This window comes from Tyto alba, unplaced genomic scaffold, assembly GCF_018691265.1.
Source record: "Tyto alba isolate M040663 unplaced genomic scaffold, T.alba_DEE_v4.0 Super-Scaffold_21, whole genome shotgun sequence".
In the NCBI taxonomy this organism is placed as follows: domain Eukaryota; kingdom Metazoa; phylum Chordata; class Aves; order Strigiformes; family Tytonidae; genus Tyto; species Tyto alba.
Window position 1 is genome coordinate 1963074 of NW_024881295.1, and position 18840 is coordinate 1981913.

Below are 18840 nucleotides of genomic sequence, written 5' to 3' on the forward strand. Positions count from 1 at the left end.
CTGCTTGCTGTTTAGACAGCAGATCTACATTGGCAGTACATCATCACTGAACTGTCCACCTGTCAACAAAGTCCTTTTCTTACATTGATACTTTTAGAACCATATAAAAATGTTTCCATGCACAATACTGCATTAACTTTGGGGTTTTTTTGGACAAAATGTCACTTGTCATTGTCAGGTCAATTCACATGTCTTGGGTAGGCGTCTAGCATTTCTTCGCTGTCTGTTGATCACCTCAATAATCCAGGGTAGCCTGAAAATTTTGCTCTGTCAGTACTGTCTTCTTCCACCTCAAATAATATTAAATAAGTATTAATATTAAATACTTTAGCAACATAACTAAATTAGGTCTGGTGGTGGATTAGGCATATTATAGAATTGAAAGTAATCCTTATTACTTAAATGTTCAAAATCAGAATGAGATGGGGAAAAATAATCTGTATGAATGGCATATATGAGTACTACTTCACCTATTTCTGTTTAAAGTAGTTGTGTTCAATTAGAGTGGCTGATGAGGTAGGGTAAAATTGCCACTGGTGGTTTGGAAACCAGGCATAGCTGTAAAACTAGAGTATCTGTTTCTTTCACATTGAGGTCCCAGGCAAGATTCTGTATGGTAAATACCTAGAGCAACAGGCATCTCTGCCAGGAAGAGCTTGCAATATAAATATAAATGATCTGAATAAGGCCAAATAGAGAAATTATTATCTGCATTTTACAGGTGAGAATCAATGTGCAGAGGGCTGCAGTGTCCAGTTGGGGATGCCCCAGACTAAGAGAGAAACTGGCATACTGGAGAGAGCCTGGTGGAAGGGTAGGGGGCTGAAGCTCATGACAGACAAGGAGAGGTTTTGGGACCTGGGTTTGATCAGACTTGAGATGGCTGTCTAAAACTAGGTAATAGGAGAGCGTGGAGAAGACAGATTTGGACTCTTCTCAAAGGTGTAGTTAAAGGACAGCAGGCAATGGATGCAAGTTGGAACATGGGAAATTCCAGCTTCATAAAAGGGAAAACAATGTTTTACTGTGAAGATACTAAGGAACAGATGCCTGAAAAGGTTGTAGAGCCATCCTTGGAGATATCCTGTGGAGTATCCTTGGAGATACTGAAAACTCAGCTGGACATGGCCCTGAGCAAACTGCTCTGAGTGGACCTGCTTTGAGCCAGAGGCTTGACCAGAGACTGCTAGAGGACCCTTGTGACTTAGATGACTCTGTAATGCTTTGAAGGACCGTGGTCAATGTCTTTGTGTATTTGTGACACATGTAGTTTCTGTGAAGCAGGCAACTGAACTAAGAAATTCTTCCCATCATTTCCTAGTTCGGTTCATGTGTGGCTTCAGTTGTTCCAGTTTGGTAAACTCCCAATAAGCTTGAACTGATACCTTTAGCATAGTCTTCCTTGCTTAATTTTGTTGGTAATAGGCATAGGATCTTCTCTTCTGTGGGATGATTTTGTGAGTCACTGGCACTGTCAGGACTGTGATCTCATTAAAACATTAGGAATCAGTTCTGCAAGAGTGGATAGAGCTTTTAGGCCGTGAGGTCTATAGTGGTGCTGGCTATAGAGCCTCACGTTCATCTTCCTTGCATTTGCACTTCCATAGTGTCCTCCGTAATGAACTGGCCTTGCTGTATACCTGGCCATGTGGTGATACAACTGAAAATAGAAGTGAGGTAGATGGAAAAATAACAGTTGCACTGTTTCAGCTATTTTGGTTGCCTGATTTGAGTCAGGCTGGAAAATACACAGTGCTCATGACACAAGAGCAGGGCCACGCAGCTAAGGAGGAAGGTGAGCGTGGAGAACTGTTTAAGTTTTCAGAAGAACTACCTAGAAAGTATAACCAGAGCTGTAGGATATGCTTCTGCAATATGTGTGAGTCAAAGTACCAACTCACCATGATCAAAACAGTCTTGCTCCCTTTCTAGCCACCTGCATGTAGTTCTCTCTCTTCCCCCATTGATTCTTCTCTGTCACTCATCTGACGGTGCTATAACCTCATTCAGCTTGCTAATACAGGAAAAGAAACACATTGCTTTTTCTGAGTTAATTTTCTGAGGTGGTCAGCTGAATCGATTCCACATGTAGTCAGATAGGAATGAGAACTGCCTCAAGGTAGGTGGCATGAAGAGGGGAGAACATAGGATGAGTGCCTAGGATCTGCTCTTTTTTGGCAGCAGTGACCTGTTAAATTAGCACATGTCCTATTGTGAAACCTTATTCTAAGACACTTCACTTATTTTCACACTTTAACCTCTGTTTAAGTAAAGAAATTGGGAAAGGAAAAAAATCTGTGTTAAAGAATCAGTAGGATCCTCCTGCCCATTCAATAATTGTAGTCTGGGAGATGTTTCTTCTAGGTCCTTTTATACTGTTTTTTCCAAAGGCAGGTGTTGCTCCAAGTTTTGATGCGTAAAAGAGGTAAATAAACATGATGTGGATGTGTCATTGCCTGGCATCAAGCTATACCTTGAGCTATATGTTAAAAGGTTGTGTCTGGATCACCAGGGGACATCCAGGTCCAAGGGAAGAATTGTCTGGGTCCTGGTGTCACAGTTAAGGTGAACATTTTCATGCTGTTCAGTCTTTGAGGGACAGGGGGAGTATGTATCCAGACTGAGCTTCACTTTTCATGGAAACTTTCATGAAAACTTTGCTTTCAGGGAAGACTGTGTCTTCCCTATTCAGTGTAATTCCACAGCATTTTTAGTTTCTATGCTCCTCCATGTCTTGCCATGCTACTTACACCTCTCTTGGCTTTGTTTCATTTTGTTTTTTCCTTATCTAGACGTGCTCATAGACAATGTTTACATGTCTGCCCCACTTCCTTCCAGTTAACTGACCCCAGAGTTCAGTATCACTGGCTTCTATCCGTGAAGGGTCCAGGATGTGGAATGCAAGTGCAGAGTGTGTGCAGGTGGAAAGTCACTTCTAGGAACAGCACACTGAAGAAGAAGTGATAGATCCACCTGCTTCACCCTCTTCCTCAGATGCGAGAGTATCATCAGCTGAGATTATCAGAGAAGTGATATTTATTAGCTGTCATTGCTACGGATGGAAATTGCAATATTATATTTGGCAGGACATTTAAATATTTGACACTCTCGCAGCCTTGGTATGTTTTCTCTGTTTGTAGCTGAGACATATGTGCAAAGCCCTGCACAGAAGAACAGAGGTGAAAGATACAGCCATAGTGGTCTGGTGCCTTACCCCTCTTTTGCAGTACTGGTGTGGAGAATGGCACGTTTGTGATCAGGCAATGACTGTTAGAGTGGAAGATGGTGGAACAAACTACTTAGGTGAAACAGTGGTAAGACTTGTTCTCATGCAGTTGCTGAACTTTGTTCACCTTTTCCCTAATAGGTGGTATGTCTTAGTATAATAGGCATTTAGCTGAGGAGAAATTTTAAATACAGGAGATCTAACTCTTTCAGCCCATATTTATGTTCTGGTCATACAAACTTGCAGACTTAAAAACATCTGATTTAGCTGAAATCCTGGGGGAGGCTGAAGTGAAGGTTTCATTAGGTTTACTTATGGAGAGGAGGAAAGGACAGCAAACAACTGGAATTAGGTACCCAAGTTTGCTGTCTAAACGTGGGCAATATGACTATCACCCACTATGTCAATATTTTTCTGTAAACTGGTGCATGTGCAGCACTGAAGCACTTATGTGCTGTTAACCAGCAAAAAGTTTTGTTCTTAAACATGGCAGACACTATGGTTTTTGTTGTACTTGCTCTATGAGTTGCAGGCACCTGAAAGCAAGGGGACTAGCTCAGAAAACAGTTATGACACACTGTTAAGAAAAAAAAACAACAGAAGCAAAAGAACTAACTAAATGTGATGACCTAGATAAAGAGCATATGATTTAACTGATTGTCTGTGCTTCTTATGTCACTAATCTGGATCATTTTTACAGATCTTCAGGGTGAGGTGTTCCATGCTTATGCCTTTATACAGAGTAGCTCTGTAACTGACCCATAGGCTTGAAGTGTGTATCACCATACTCCGCTCCTGTCTGCATTGCTTGTTCTGTGAGATTGGGCAAAAAGCTTATGACATTTGCTTTGTGCTTCTGATCCACTCCTGTGCTTGCTTTGAGTGCCACTGAGGGCCAGTGCTAAGTATCGGTGTGTTTGTGCCTGTGCACTGTGCCTGAAATGACTCCTGACTTGTGCATAGACAGTTCCACAAGCATTAAGACAGGTGTCCATGATATCGGATGAAAGAGTAAGGACATTGTTAAATTAAAGCTCAGGTGGTGTATTAACTCCCCTTGTCAAAGATGCGACAGAAATCCTCAAGTTTGTCCTTCAAGTGAGGAACTGGGAAAAGAAAAAAATGGTAAACAGTAGGTGGTGTGTCATAAACCTGTTCCCGTCTTGCTTTGATTTCCAGAAATGTTTTCTGTTTCTGTATGAAAATGTTGGGAAGACAGGCTTTCCTACCCAAGCCTGACAAAATGTTTAAAAGTGTCTCCTTCCCTGGGACAAGAGGAAGTATCTTGAAACAGGAGGACAAAGAAAGCAGTGGGCGAATGGTGAATAAGGAAGGATCCCATTTGACAGGCAAAAAAATAATATTCTCTCTGAGAAGTAGGCAGAGTAGTGAGGGCGGAAACAATGAGTGGAAGACTACAGATGGACACTGCAAGTGGAAGCGGGAAAATTGTGTGTAACCAAAAAAACCTCCAAACCCTAAATCAAGGCTCTTCTCTTAGAAGCTGTCAGAGAAGCTACAGGAAGTGAAGCGTGAAGCATGAACATTCAGAAATGCAGGCACTGTGGTGTCTAAGGGTCAGCCAAGAATTTGACCTCAAGCTGGAGAAATGACAGCAAAACTTGGCCTTGTGGTTACAGTCTGAGCAGATCAAAGAGGTGAAGGGTGCAAGCAAAGTTAGCAGTCACTTGGTGGGAACTTTGGGGGAACTTTGCAATTTTAGGGAAGAGTGAACTAAGAGAAGTAAAAGTGCAGAAGGCGCTGCGTTGCTGCAAGTCCTTTCATTGGCTTGTCGAATAGCTGTTTGCTGAGCCTGCAGACTGCCTGGCTGCTCTCTGCAGTTCTTCCCCTGGGCAAAAGAGGGAAGAAGAAACTATCCTACTGCCTGAAATTGGGATGATTTCTTCTGTGAAACACAGGGTCCCAAGGAACTGAAGGGTGAAATAGGAGGCGGGCTCCTCGGACCTCCAGAGTTTCTGCCTGTGTTACCAAATATTAATCTGAAGTAAGGAAGAAGATTGAGTACCTGGAGAAGTGAGAGGCCATCCACTGTTTTAATTTTGTCTGGTTGTAGCAAAGATTTTGTGCTGGGTTCTGAAATCCTTTTTCTGAACTGGCTCATCAAAGGACAGACCACTGTTCATTAGAGTTTTTAAAAAATTGCAGTAGTTGCATGTTTTCTTGAATTATAAAAAAACAGATGGAGAGCTCCTTTTGTGTTCTACTTTTTTTTTTTTTCCCCAGGTTTGCATTTTGATCAGAGAAACTGAAACAAAAAGCCTCAGCATGTACTAGGCGTATAGTTTGACATGTATGAGTATTAGATGTATGTTAGAGTAAGTCTGAACTGTAGTGCTTTAGGATAGCTTAGAAATGGGTAGCGATTTTAGGGAATGCGGTGCCATCTCCACAGCTCCTGCCCAGCAGCAAGAGCTCCGGTGGCTTGTCGCTGTTGGGTGTCTGCTCTTGGAGAAGTTCCTCTTTGCTTCAGAGTGGCTGTAACGTACTACTCTGTTTATTCAGTGTAAGAAGACTCAACCTTCTAGACTCTTTATGGCTTTCAGGGTTCTCCGTAGTTTGCTCCCTGCCAGTACCAGCGGGTACAGTGTGCGTTGCCCTAGAGAGCCCACTCTGCAAAGCACAATACAGATTTTCTGAGCAGAAGATGATATCACTCATAAAACACGCTGACTCCAGTTATATAGGAGCATGCTGACGCCAGAATGTAACGGCTGTCAGCATAGCCTGACATAGCCACTGACCAATTTAATTTTGCAGCTCTAAATAAGACCCCCCCACCATTTTTATTATATTTTTTTTCCCCCAGTGGACCCATTCAAGGCAGTGACACATAGCAATGCACCCCTCATTGCCATTCTGGCGTGACTTTCATATGTCACTTCAGCTGCAGCTTTGCAAAGTGTGGCATCAGCAAGCATGTTGCTTCCGATCTGAATGGCCCGAGTGCTGGGTTGCTGGGTGGGTGGTTTCAGTGGGACTGGTCCAAGCATCGAGGTGCTTGAGAGTTCATTGTTTGGAGGAACTTGAAATGGTTTTTAAGGCATTTTACAAACCCTGAGCTTTACAAACCATGAAGGCATCAAATGTTTGTATTCTTGCCAAGTGCCCTCCCCTTCTGTCGCTCTCTTTCCAACGCTAAGGCTCCTCCTTCCTGACAGGGAAGTCAGGGTCGCTGAAGCCAGCAGCCGCCGGGGCTCGCATCTCATCTCTTCCCAGGAGGTGAGCGAATGCTTCCTTCCTCCTTTCCCTGCCGCTCTCCTTCCTGCAGCGGAGATGATGCCCCGCTCCTGAGACAATGCCCCACTCCCGGCACCCCAGGGCCGTGGTGGGAGATGTAGGGAAAACAAAGGTGGCTATCGCTCAGGCTCCTGGGCTCGCAGCCCTGGTTAGTTTTGGTTTCAGGTCCTCGTGTGAGCTCAGCAGAGGGGAATTCCTTTCTGAGCTGAAGGAGGAAGAGGGCAGGGAGGAGGGCCTCGCATGCAGTCAGCTGTCGAAGGGAGGAATGTGGAAGCTGGAGATGTTGGAGAATGCCTTACGCTGGTCACACAGTTCTCAGCCAGCTTCCGTGTGACTTGTTCAGGTGAGAATATTTGGCAGGAGGACACAGTTTGACACCCCTTATTTCTCTTTGCTATCATAAAGCAAAGTTGCTTGAAATTTTGCATGCCAGATTTTAGCAAAAATTAAAATTTTCTAGGACTAATGAGGCCTCGGATGATACAGGGAGCAATCTAGAGTGGAAGTACTTGAGCCTTATTACACTTCATTGCCCATGGGGAACAGTCATCTTGCACCTTGGGTTTTGGAAAGGTCATTGTATTCTCTCCCCAGCCTCTCTAGTATGGATGGATGGACCACTTCAGAGAGATTTTCACACCAGGAACAAAAACCTCCACAGTGATTACACCTTGATCTTAAAAAGGTCTCCAAGGAAATACATTTGCTTCCTTCTTGTCTTGCATAACTAGGCTGAAGTGAAGGACAGACCGTCTGAGAAGGTTCAGGAGACTTTCTGGTGGTCTGCAGAGAGCTGTCTGACGAGGGCTGCTACACTTACTGTACTAGCTCTGCTTGTTGCTTCTCTGTGTTGATATGAAAAGCAGTGAACAATATTCTGTGCATTCCTAATATTTAATCCCAAGTGGATAATATTGATATTTATCACTAAGGAGCTTTGTTGTTTCAAGTGCTTGAATGGAATATATAGTTACTTATAATTACTATTGTAATTTGATTAAAATTCTAGCTAGATGAAAAACATTGCTCCTAGAAACAATTTCACTGGGTTAAATTAAAAGAATCGGTGCTCAACGATGTGACTGAAGTTTCCAGCATGGAATTGAGTTGAAGCCAGGGACTAAGCCAGATGCTTGATACCCCAACTTCTGAACTCAGAGTCTGTCACCATTATCAGTGTGTTTGTGAATGCAAACCCATAAGTGTATAGTGTTGCCGAGAAAAGAAGCATGGACAGGCAAAGTGGTATGCTTTTGGTAGGCAGAACAGTTTGCAAAATTGTGCACTTTATTTCTGTCTGTCTTTGCGGAGCATGATTTCATAATTTGTGCTTTTGTGGTTTGCTTTTGCAGCAAAGAATGATTGATTCCAAAGAGGAAATTAAACCCATTTCTCATACTTGTATTGGTGAGACCAGTCCTGCATTATCCACAAGAGCAGGAATGACAGATCTTCGAGGACCACAGGTGCTTCCTGAGCTACCTGCACTGGCAGCCCATGAGACTCATCACATCTTTGTCAGTTACAGTAACATCAATTCAGAGTGGGTTAGGAGCCTTATCCAGAGCCTAGAAGCCATGATTCCTAATCTGAAGGCCTGTTATCATGAGAGGGACTTTATACCAGGTAAAACGATTATTGAAAACATGGTTGAAGCCATTCAAGGAAGCCAGAAAATTGTCTTAGTCCTCAGTCCTGACTTTATCCAGAGCAGGTGGTGCCTTCTGGAAGCCAATCTGTCTGTCTTCCAAGACTGTTTAGGAAGGAAGCCAGTAATCCCCATCATGTTGGTGCCCTGTTTTGTGCCGCTGCAGCTCAACCATTTGACTTATATTGACACCAGCGACATCCACTTTTTGGATAAAGTTATCAAGGTCATTTGCACTCCCAACCACAAGATGAAGAATGCTACCATGGTTCCTTACAGCCCTCCATCCCTTTACAATGGGAAATCCCTCCTGGCTCTCCCTGCAGTGGATGATCAGGTCATTCCACAATGGAGAGGAGGCACATTCAGTGAGGCACTGCCTGACCAGCTGAAAATATTCTGTGAAGATACTGAGGTCTACAGAAAGGCCATCCAGATGATTAATCGGGTATCATCTAGGGTATCACCTTGTTCAACAGTCATCATTATCTTCGGGATATCAGCTTACCTGTTAGGAAGCTTATACTTGATGATTGCCACCTTCTTATTTGCTTCTTTAGACCAGGACTCTGGTGACTCCTATAAAACCTTCCTTGGCTGTATTATGGTCTTTGCAACTTTGTCTACCTTTTCTGCTTTTTGTAGTTGTGCCTACAACTACAAAATCAAATTAGCTGATGAGAAACTTCTGGAGATGTCCCAGGTTGCTGGTGAGGCCAACTCATTGCTGACAAAGAATTCCCTGCTGATTGGCTGCGATTCCCGCGTGAAGCTCCATTTAGTTTATATCTCCCTGGTGGGGTGCAGAAGGCACTTCTCGGAGACTTTTGGAGAGGGAGAACGCTTTGCCGAAGAGATGTTTCAGCGAGCCTTGCACTATTTCTCCTCTGATTATGCCTGTTGTGTAGCCAAGAGGCACTTCCAGTTCTCCTACTCAGGGACCACACCAGGGCACTGGGATAAAGGGCCCTGTTTCTGCCAGTTTGTTTCCCACTGTGTGGAGGAGGGGTCCTGGCACTGGAATAGTGATTATCGTCAGGATAAAAGGAGATTATATGCTGGAGAGTTTACACTCTGAGCAAGATAGAAATGTAGTGGACACTTCTTGGTCTCAACAGTCCTTCTTCCCTTGACAAAAAGAGCTTTGTGTAGCAGGAAGGGATTCTTTTCTATTTCCACTTGACCCTTAAAGAATTTCAAAACTAAAGTATTTGCAGCCCAAATGTTTCCAGTGTAAATAGCAAAGGGATAAGAGTGCTTTCTTCATCTACTAAGGTAGCTATACTTGTGCACAGCCCTGAGAAGCCGCCCACAAGACAAAGGTTAGGGGAATAAAAGTGTAAAATACAAAGTAGTTGGAAGTGCAGACACTCAAGCACACAACAGAGGGCTTACTAAAGGCTAATATAGAGGCAAATGTCCACTAGGGAACTTTATTTACCCTCCATTCTAGGCTTATTTGCAGGGGAGTTAAGAAGAGAAGGCTGGATCATTTACTGCCTCTTAACCACAGCATGTTCTTTACTACACTCCCTTTACTGTAGGTCATACAAAACAGGTGGGGCAAGTGCTCATCTCCAAGTCTATTCTTGACAATGTCCAATAAGGAATTGCCTTGCTGTATATGAGTGTGGGGTAGGAAGTAAAAACAAAAAACAAAAAAAAAAGCTAAAAACCAACAGAAAAGTACTAGTGAAAAGGGCAGCAGTGGGCAGAGCTGAGTAGCAGTGGAATCAGCAGAGACCAGTGTAGATTCTGGAAATTCATGCCCTCTGGACAGCAGTGTCTTTAGATGGATGCTATCAGTGATGCACTCCTTTCTTTCTGGCCTGGAAAGTTCCTGTCAGAGCAGGTGGGGAACAACAGTCGTCTGTCTAAAGGATGAATACCTGACTTGTCCTTTCCAGGGTCAACATTTTAGTCCACATGGAACATTTTACAAGGCTGATTTCTGGCTACATCAAGATGTCCCTTCTCTCTTCTGCACCTCAGTGACTGTCTAAACTGAAGTGGGTCATCGGTTATTTTCAGAGGGTAGTTGTTGGGTATATAGAGATACAAGAAAAGGGAAGGGATGTTATGCAAGGGGCCTGATTCACTGTGGCAGGGAGAGAAGCCTGGGACAGTTGCACTGACATACTGCTACTGTTGGGCACCACGGCTTGTGTGATTTCCCAGACCAAAATTGCTGGGTCCTAGACGTTCAGTAAGGTTGCTGCCACTCTGCTGCTGGCCTGCCCAGCCCAGCAATAATGCCGAGACATCTCTCCAGATACATCTAGATACTGGAGAGAGAACTGAGGTATCACAAATATGAGGCACCTTTGTGGACAGGTGATAGATCAGGTATTAGTAGCTTGTACTTACACTGCTCTGTTTACTTTTCAACTTTGATTGTGCTAGTTTGTTTGTTTGTTTATTTTTATTTTATAGCCAACCCTTTTTAGTAACGGCAATTTAGACAATTTTGTAGCTATTCTGTCTTTGATGACCCAAGTTTCATATACAAGAAATGGAAATATCTTTAAGTTCTTTCTATTAAATCATGCCAAGAAATTAAAGCTTTCAGGTTTCCCAGTTGATTGTGAAACTGCGTCAGCTGCCAGAATCAAGACTTTCTGATATTTTGAAAATATGCAGAGTATTTTTGTACAGATACTTTTAAACAGAACATGATTTACAGCTCAAAAAATCAAATATAACTTTGATTGGCTCAGTGGCCTACCTTCAATCCAGAATGAACAACATAGTTTAGAGCAAATATAAAGCCAAATTCTGCTTAAGCACAATGAATTTAAGGAGGGCTTATATAGGATATAAACAGTGGCAACATTTGGTCCACTGTATCCATCTATGAGTTTTTAAAATAAAGGCTTATAACAGAACACTTGGATAAAAATCAAAGTGATAGTGTTATTCATTATTTGTTCTACTTGCCTCTTTCTTTTGTATTGCTTCTTAGAGGATCATTCATCTCTTAAATGCACTTCAGCTGAAAGATTTATTATAAATGAAAAGGATGATACATTCCATCCAACTTGCAAATTCAGCTTGGATCCAGGAAAACAAAGCTGGGCTCTTAAGCATTCCTGTCCTAAGCTACAGGTTCATCATTCACGTGGTGAACTGATAAATTTGATTAAAAGAGGACAAACACATTGCTGTTTACAGTAACCAGTAATAGCATCAGCTTTGTATCCCACAGATCTGGCGGCTTTGCAGATCCAAACAAGTGGAAAAATCCCTGTGTTTACACTTTCAGTTTTGTGTTTTCAGTTGCCAGCATATGCCATGTTATCATAGCAAAGCATGATTTGTTTCTTGTTTTTCTGTTGCATAAAATATTTGCAGATTGTTTTATGTGTAAATGGACATAATTTCTTTTTTCTAATTAAACTGATAATGAGAAAGATAAACTGTAGTCAAAACTGATCAAAATCCACCATCATGGTATCTGAAAGTGTGAGACTGTGTAGAGAAGATAAGATTCAGGGGGAACTTGTTAATGTGTGTAAATACCTGATGGGAGGGAAGAAGGAAAATGAAGCCAGACTCTTCTCAGTGAAGTCCTTTCCCCTTTCCCCTTCCCCCTTCCCCCTTCCCTTCCCTTCCCCCTTCCCCCTTCCCTTCCCTTCCCTTCCCTTCCCTTCCCTTCCCTTCCCTTCCCTTCCCTTCCCTTCCCTTCCCTTCCCTTCCCTTCCCTTCCCTTCCCTTCCCTTCCCTTCCCTTCCCTTCCCTTCCCTTCCCTTCCCTTCCCTTCCCTTCCCTTCCCTTCCCTTCCCTTCCCTTCCCTTCCCTTCCCTTCCCTTCCCTTCCCTTCCCTTCCCTTCCCTTCCCTTCCCTTCCCTTCCCTTCCCTTCCCTTCCCTTCCCTTCCCTTCCCTTCCCTTCCCTTCCCTTCCCTTCCCTTCCCTTCCCTAATGTAAATATTAAATAAGTAAATAATGTTTGATTTCCCCTAGACTTCCCAATGATAAAACCAAATGGCTTGTGCTGCTACTTGTGTTTTGAGTTGGGGGGAGGGGGGAGCACAGAATGTGGGACTTTTTTGTTTGGTTGGCTATTTTTTGAAGTAGAAATGCTAGAAGAGCAAAATCTGGTCTAAGGAGATCCCACCAAAGTTCCCCATGTTGGTCATGGCCTTGAAGAGCAGGGGGCCTGTTGTGTCCCCAGAGAACCAGGTTAGCAAAGTTCAGAACTGAACAGACAACTTCTCAGTTTTTTTCTGTTAAATACATGTGAATAAAAATGGCAAAGATCAAACCATTTGAACAGATAGAATTACAATCCCTCTCAACCTCATCATCGTGGGTTTGTTTCCATGCATCTTCCAATATCCCTTAGACTTCCAAGAAGACTGGGAGAAGAATGCCTGAATTTCTGATGAAAAAGTAAAATACCCTTATGTATTTGCACAATGCTTATATATAATGAAAACTCATCCAACTGCATAAATATTAAAAAAAAAAAAGGCAGCATTTCCTATCAGCTTCCCTCTTCCTTTTTTTTTAACCTGTGAAATTGTAACCTGTGAACCTCCTTCATTAATGACTTAACGATAAAAGCTTTTTAAGAGTCAATTGCTTTTACTTAGGAAGGTTTCCATAGACCGTGGTGAAAAGGGCTGGAGTAAATCAGAAAGAAGAAATTAAAAGGGAAAGGAAGGGAGGGTTAGCACCCTTAGCATACACTGTTGCTCCTGTTTTCATACAGCCAGTTCAGTGTGCTTTAAAATAAACTACTGGAATACATGAGTTACTGTGTGACCTCTGAGTTCTTCAGGGTCACATCACATGAAATCCTTGAGGAAAAGATCCTACATAACTGAGCCCATGAACTGCAAAGAACTCTTATTTAAAAGTGCAAACTCTAGGAGAAAGATGAAGAATGCACTGCCCAGCCTCAGAAATTTTCAGGTGAAAGAGGAAAAAATAGAAGAAACTGTATTTTTGAAGACAACAAAAGTAGAGCCTCCAAAACAGCAGAAAAATCCCAAAAGCTCTAATAAATCTCATGGGTAGTTTTCTTAGGCTGTCCTCTCCTGAGGCCTATTGGAGAAGAGCAGGAATTTATGATCTGTCTGAACAGAAATTCTTTGGATAAGTATACTTGGCTTTTACCTGTTTTTACTCAGTGTGATTTTATTTTTTCCTTAAGTCCTGAATTCCTCTAGATTTTAGTGATTTTTTGAAGTGAATGATAGTAAATAACAATGACCATTAATTTTAGAAGCCTTAACTTGGATGTGTCTGTCTTCTAAAGACCAGCTTTAAAAAGATAAATGAGCTGCCCTGAAACTGTTTATTTTCACACAAAGCGCAGAAAGTTCGTGGCCACAAATGGTTCAGGGTGACTGGAAGATGCTATAGCGGCTGCTGAGAGATTTGCTGAAATGCTGGGACCATTCAGTAGCAAGTAGGTGTGTCACGTGGAGTAGAGCTTATTTGTAGATTACTTGTAAGATATTTGAAACATCCTAGATAAGCAGGAAAAAGCGATTTGAATGTGTATATGGTGTTTGCTTGAGTGATTACTATGCACACAGAGCTGGCACAAGACTCCTTTTTTCTTATCTACTCTACTGACATATTGATATATTTTTTTCAGTAGTTGTTTATTGTTTAGCTCCTGTAATCTCTAGTACTGCTATACAAACGTAAAATGGAGTACTCAAAGCACCCTGTGCTGTCCTGACTAGACAGAAATAAATATGATGGAGTTGGGTTGAGAAAACATGCCCAGTTCATGGGGTAAAGTGTCTTTCATATCTATGTCTTAGGTGTACTGCAGAGAAGACGACCTGAGCACTGTCCTAGTACTAAATGCCAGTGTATATATATATATACATACACATTTTTCTTGTCTGTAAACCTCTACATTATAGTCACTATACCATTCATTTATGGAGTTATAGGAATGTATGAAGAAATCAATTCATTATTATACACTGACATCCATCCTTTTTATTGAAATTATTTTAAAGGACACGTCATTTAGAAAGCACAGCAGTGTGACTCCTTACCCTCACAATCTTCTTAAGTATCTACAATGCAAACAAATAGATTTAATTAGTTGGCACTTACATTCTGCAATCATGATGATGATCAAAAGTGTAACTCTACATCATGTTTCCATGTTCTTCTATTACAGATCTTATGTTGGCATGATAGTCTTCTTTCTTCTTTGTCACCTTGATATGACAGCCTTTCTTCCATGAGCAAAAGTTTCAAAAAGCCAGACATACTGTCAAGGTATGTCCCATTTACTGCGTGACCTTGGTCCTCCTCCACTGAACCTTTCACAGGGCAAGCGTTGTGGACATTTAGCTGGTAAGGTGGTCTGTTGACAAAAAAAAAAGGCCACCAGAAGAGGGGGCAATGCAATTGTAGAGGGAAGTGTTTGCTGCAAAGGGTGTTAATTTTGGCTGAGGAGTTTTTCATTCTGTCTTGCATAATGTAGTTTCACAGCTGGGGCTTCCTCTTTCTCTGTTAGATGAGACTGTGTGGGGGCAGAGGGATGTGGAAGACACTGCCTGCTTATTTCTGTGGCAGGATGAAAACCAAGAAATGGTTGGAATTTATAAGCTAAGCTAAATATATAAATTTTTCTAGAAAATGTCTTTTGAAGCAAAGAGAATAACTGTGATGGCTGACTGTACCTTCACAGGAGCTAGGAGGCCACAGCTGCAAGTAGCCCAGAGAGAGCTCCTCTCTAACCCCTGAGATGAGGTGAGGTGCCGCGCAGACACCCACGCTGCAGGGAAGCAGTGGCTGTAGATGCACAGGCACCATGCACAAATCAGGCCAAGGATGTGTCCTAGTGTCAGTGTCTGGAATTCATAAAATAAATTTGAGGGGTTGTCCGGTGTGGGAACAGATGAGGTGGCCTAATGACATCCTAGTGACATGTGATTGGGACAGTCCCAGGGGGAATGTGCTGAGCACTGTGCATCACCTGCCTAGGGCAGAGCAATAGCTCTTCCCAAGCTCACCGTGACACTGCAGGCACTCGCTATCTTCTCTTGGAAACATCTGCTAATATCTGAATGTCTCTGCAGATAATATTAACACTCTTCTAGGCACCAGTGAACAGGCTTGTGATCAGTTCCAAGATGCACACCCGTGGACCTTTAACTTCACAGATGAGAAGAACAGGACAGGCAATGAGCAACTGCAGAGCTTCTGGTGCTTGCTGTGAGATCCTGTTGTCCTTTGCTTCCTCGGTAATTGTCTGCACTAACAAGCATGTTCTTAACTGGAATTACTGCCATGAACCTGCTAAGACAAGTACTACGTGCTTAGCATGGTGGAGATGACTTTCGGGTGGTCAGCAGCGTACCCTATAACACATGCTTCTGTCCAAAACACCATCCTGGCCCTTGAAAAGCAAGATGTTTAGCAACATGGCACACCAAAAAGAATTGAGTTAGGCAATGGGACCCATTTCCAAAACAATCCCACAGTCACTGGAGCTAAGGAACATGGCATTCATTGGGGGTGTATCACATCCTCTGTCACCCACCAGCCTCTGGAAAGACAGCAACACAATGAACTGCTAAAGACTAAGCTTAGAGTGATGAGTGCTGGGATGTGGAAACACCAGCATGAAAATTTAGCAGAAGCCACGTGGCTGGTTAGCACCAGATGTTCTGCTAACTGACTTGGCTCTTCTCAGACAAAGGCCCTACACACTGTAGGATGAGGTAGGGTTACCATAGTACGTGTAAGGGATCTGCTTGGGAAAGACAGTGTGGCTTGCTCCTCCCTTGGGAATGGGTAAATCCATTTGTGGGATTGCTTTCACTCAGGAGTGTGGGTGCACTTGGAGGTTAATGTGGAAGGATGGGGAAAACTAGTGTGTACCTCAGGGAGAGTTAACCTCAGGGGTCATGGTTTGAGTTGTATGTTATGGGAGTACTATAGCAGGAACCACCTGAACCAACAGAGGATAAGAGCCTCACAAGAAACTGGGCACATGCAGCTATAGCTCTGCCCAGACTGGTTTTAGCACCCAACAATCCATGACAATATGCTAACCCTCCTGGTCTGAGTGACCACTACAACATATGGAGCCCAAGTAATTGACTAAATTAAATGAACATGTCCTGGGTTTGAGTGAGTGGTGGGGTTTTTTGGTGGCAGGGGAGGGGGGCTATAGGGGCGGCCCCTGTGAGAAGCTTCTCGAAGCTCCCCCAGCTCCAAGCCAGCTCCACCTCTGCACCAAAACTGAGCCCATCAGCTGCGCCTCTGAGATAACGTATTTAAGAAGGGACGTGGTGAGAAGCAGTGGGACTTGTGAGGAGGAGTTGGGGCAGCTGCATGAACACCAAGGTCAGTGGGGGAACGGAGGAAGAAAGGAGGGGGGAGGTGTGCCAGAGCAGAGACCCCCCTGTATCCTGTGGTGAGACGGCAGGGCGGCCCCCCCTGCCACCCATGGAGATCTATGGTGGAGCAGACACTGATTTATGGCCTGTGTTTTGTTTCGCCTGGATGATCAAGGTGCTGTGCCTGAAGAAGGCCGGGGTCTTGTGGGAAGAAGCAGCCCCCGCTGCTGAAATTCAGTGCTGGGAGGATTGCAGCATGTGGGGGAGTCCCACGCCGGAGCAGCTCGGGAAGGGCTGCAGCCGTGGGAGGGAATCTGGTTGGAGAAAGTTGGTGTCCCACGCTGGAGCAGTGTGGGGAACGCTGCGGCCCGTGTGAGGGATTCATGTCAGAGAAAGTTTGTGGAGGACTGTCTCCTGTGAGAGGGGGACCACGGTGGAGCAGGGGGAACAAGTTCCAGAAGCTCCCCCCACTGAAGATGGAGAAAATGGCAGCACTGCCTGCACCCCCCATTCCCTGCCCCTGCACCGCTGGGGGAGGACGTAGAGATATCGGGAGCAGAGCTGAGCCCGGGAAGAAGGGAGGGGTGGGGGGAAGATGTTCTCAAGATGTGGCAATGCTTCTCACTGTCCTACTCTGTTAAGTGTTGTTGTTAGTGTCTGTAATAAATGCATGTTCTTTTTTTCTTCCCCTAACGAGTCTGCCTTTTGCTCGTGACCATACAAGGTGAATTCCCCCTCCCAGTCCTATCTCGAACCCCAAGCCTGGCTCATGTCCCTTTTTATTGCCAGAAGAGAAGGGGGAGGGAGTGGCTGCGTGGTGTTTGGCTGATGACCAGGCTCAAACCGTGACAGAACAGAAATTAACAGATATTTGAATGGATATTGGAATCAGCATTCGATGGCCTGTAAACTTAAGGGAACAACATCTGTGTATATGTCAAAGTATGGGGTGGGTGTGATGAGGGGATATGAACATGAGGCAAATGATATGGAGTAAGTGGAAATTGTACTGGGCATGGCTAGGATAGAGTTAACTTTCTTCACAGCAGCCTGTATGGTGCCCTGTTTTGGATTTGTGTCTAAAACAGTGATGATAACACACTAATATTTGTCTGTTGCTGAACAGTGTTTGCACATCATCAAGGCTTTTGCTTTCTCCTACTCTGTTCCCTGTCTTCTTCTACCATGAGTGGGCAAGAAGGTAGGAGGAGACACAGCCAGCACAGCTAACCCAAATTGACCAAAGGTCTTTTTCATACCATATAACATCTTACTCAGCAATAAAAGAAGGAGGCATGGAGGGGGTTGGCTCCAAGGTGGCCATTGCTCAGAGACTGACTGATCATCACTTTGCTTATGGGAGGCAGTGAGTGACTGCTTTTATGTCACTTGCTTTTTTCCTCTTACATATAAAAATGGCTTCATCTACAGCCAGGAGTTTTCTCGCTATTGCTTTTCTTATTCTCTCCCCTTTCTTTGCTGCTCTGGAATTTCACTGGGACTGTCCTATAGGAGCTGTCTGCTACTGAAGCTGGTATTATTTTCAGTGACATCATCTCACTTCAGTATTTTCAGAGGGCAGTACTGGAAAGTATACTGCTACATCAACAAGTCCAATGGATAAAAGACAGACACTACACTTGATGATGCCATTTTAAAATGTTTTTTAAATATTCTAGAGTCCCACTCATCATTCTTTCCATATCCGTTACTTGATGCTTGATTTCTTTTTTGTTAATGTAGTTGATTTAGAATTATCCATTGCCTCACAAACACTATGCTTACATCTCAGTTGCACAACTTGAATTTTACAGTGCAACAGAAGGAAATGAGATTGGGGATTTCAAGACACATTATAGGTGTTTGTGGTGTAAATAAAAGGAATTAAACTTAATGCACTAAGATGCAATGAAAGCTACAGTACAAATAAAATTACCTAAAAGAAAAATGGTACACAAATCTTATATGATATTACCCTTATGTTATGGTCAAAAGCAAATTGTAAATTTCAAGCAGGAATCCTGAACCATTGTGCATCAGCTAAAGTAATTAAATGCTCTAAGAGATCTCTCTGTCAAGATGAAATGAAGTGAGAATCCTGACTATGATATCTGTATAGTAAAGCTATTTGGCTAATCAAAAATCTCTACTCTGCCACTGAAAATATGTGGAGTGGTGATGGATACGTCTGAGGATGGTTTTGGAGCAGATTTTAAAAATAGCCTTGGATACAGCTTCCGTTGCTGCTCTTGAAGTTTCATCTACATTTTCTCATTTCTGGTGCTCACCATCAACAATATCTCAACTTACATCTTCATACAAAGTGGTTTGTTTCAGGATGAATTTTGTAAGAGCAGAGACAGGAAGAAACTGTTAGAGAAACAGT

General features: G+C 43.2%; 1 protein-coding gene across 1 annotated transcript; it reads left to right on the forward strand.

The window, feature by feature from the left end:
• Window positions 1–6416: 6416 nt before the first annotated feature.
• LOC116962106 lies at window positions 6417–11494 on the forward strand. The gene is made up of 2 exons (XM_032995045.2): window positions 6417–6466; window positions 7837–11494. Exon 2 carries the CDS (start codon window positions 7843–7845, stop codon window positions 9208–9210), a length of 1368 nt encoding a protein of 455 aa, XP_032850936.2. The 5' UTR covers window positions 6417–6466; window positions 7837–7842; the 3' UTR covers window positions 9211–11494.
• The last annotated feature ends 7346 nt before the right edge of the window (window positions 11495–18840 follow it).

What these genes read in the sequence shown, in the direction of transcription:
- LOC116962106 (XM_032995045.2), top strand. Translation starts at nt 7,843, where the DNA reads ATGATTGATTCCAAAGAGGAAATTAAACCCATTTCTCATACTTGTATT.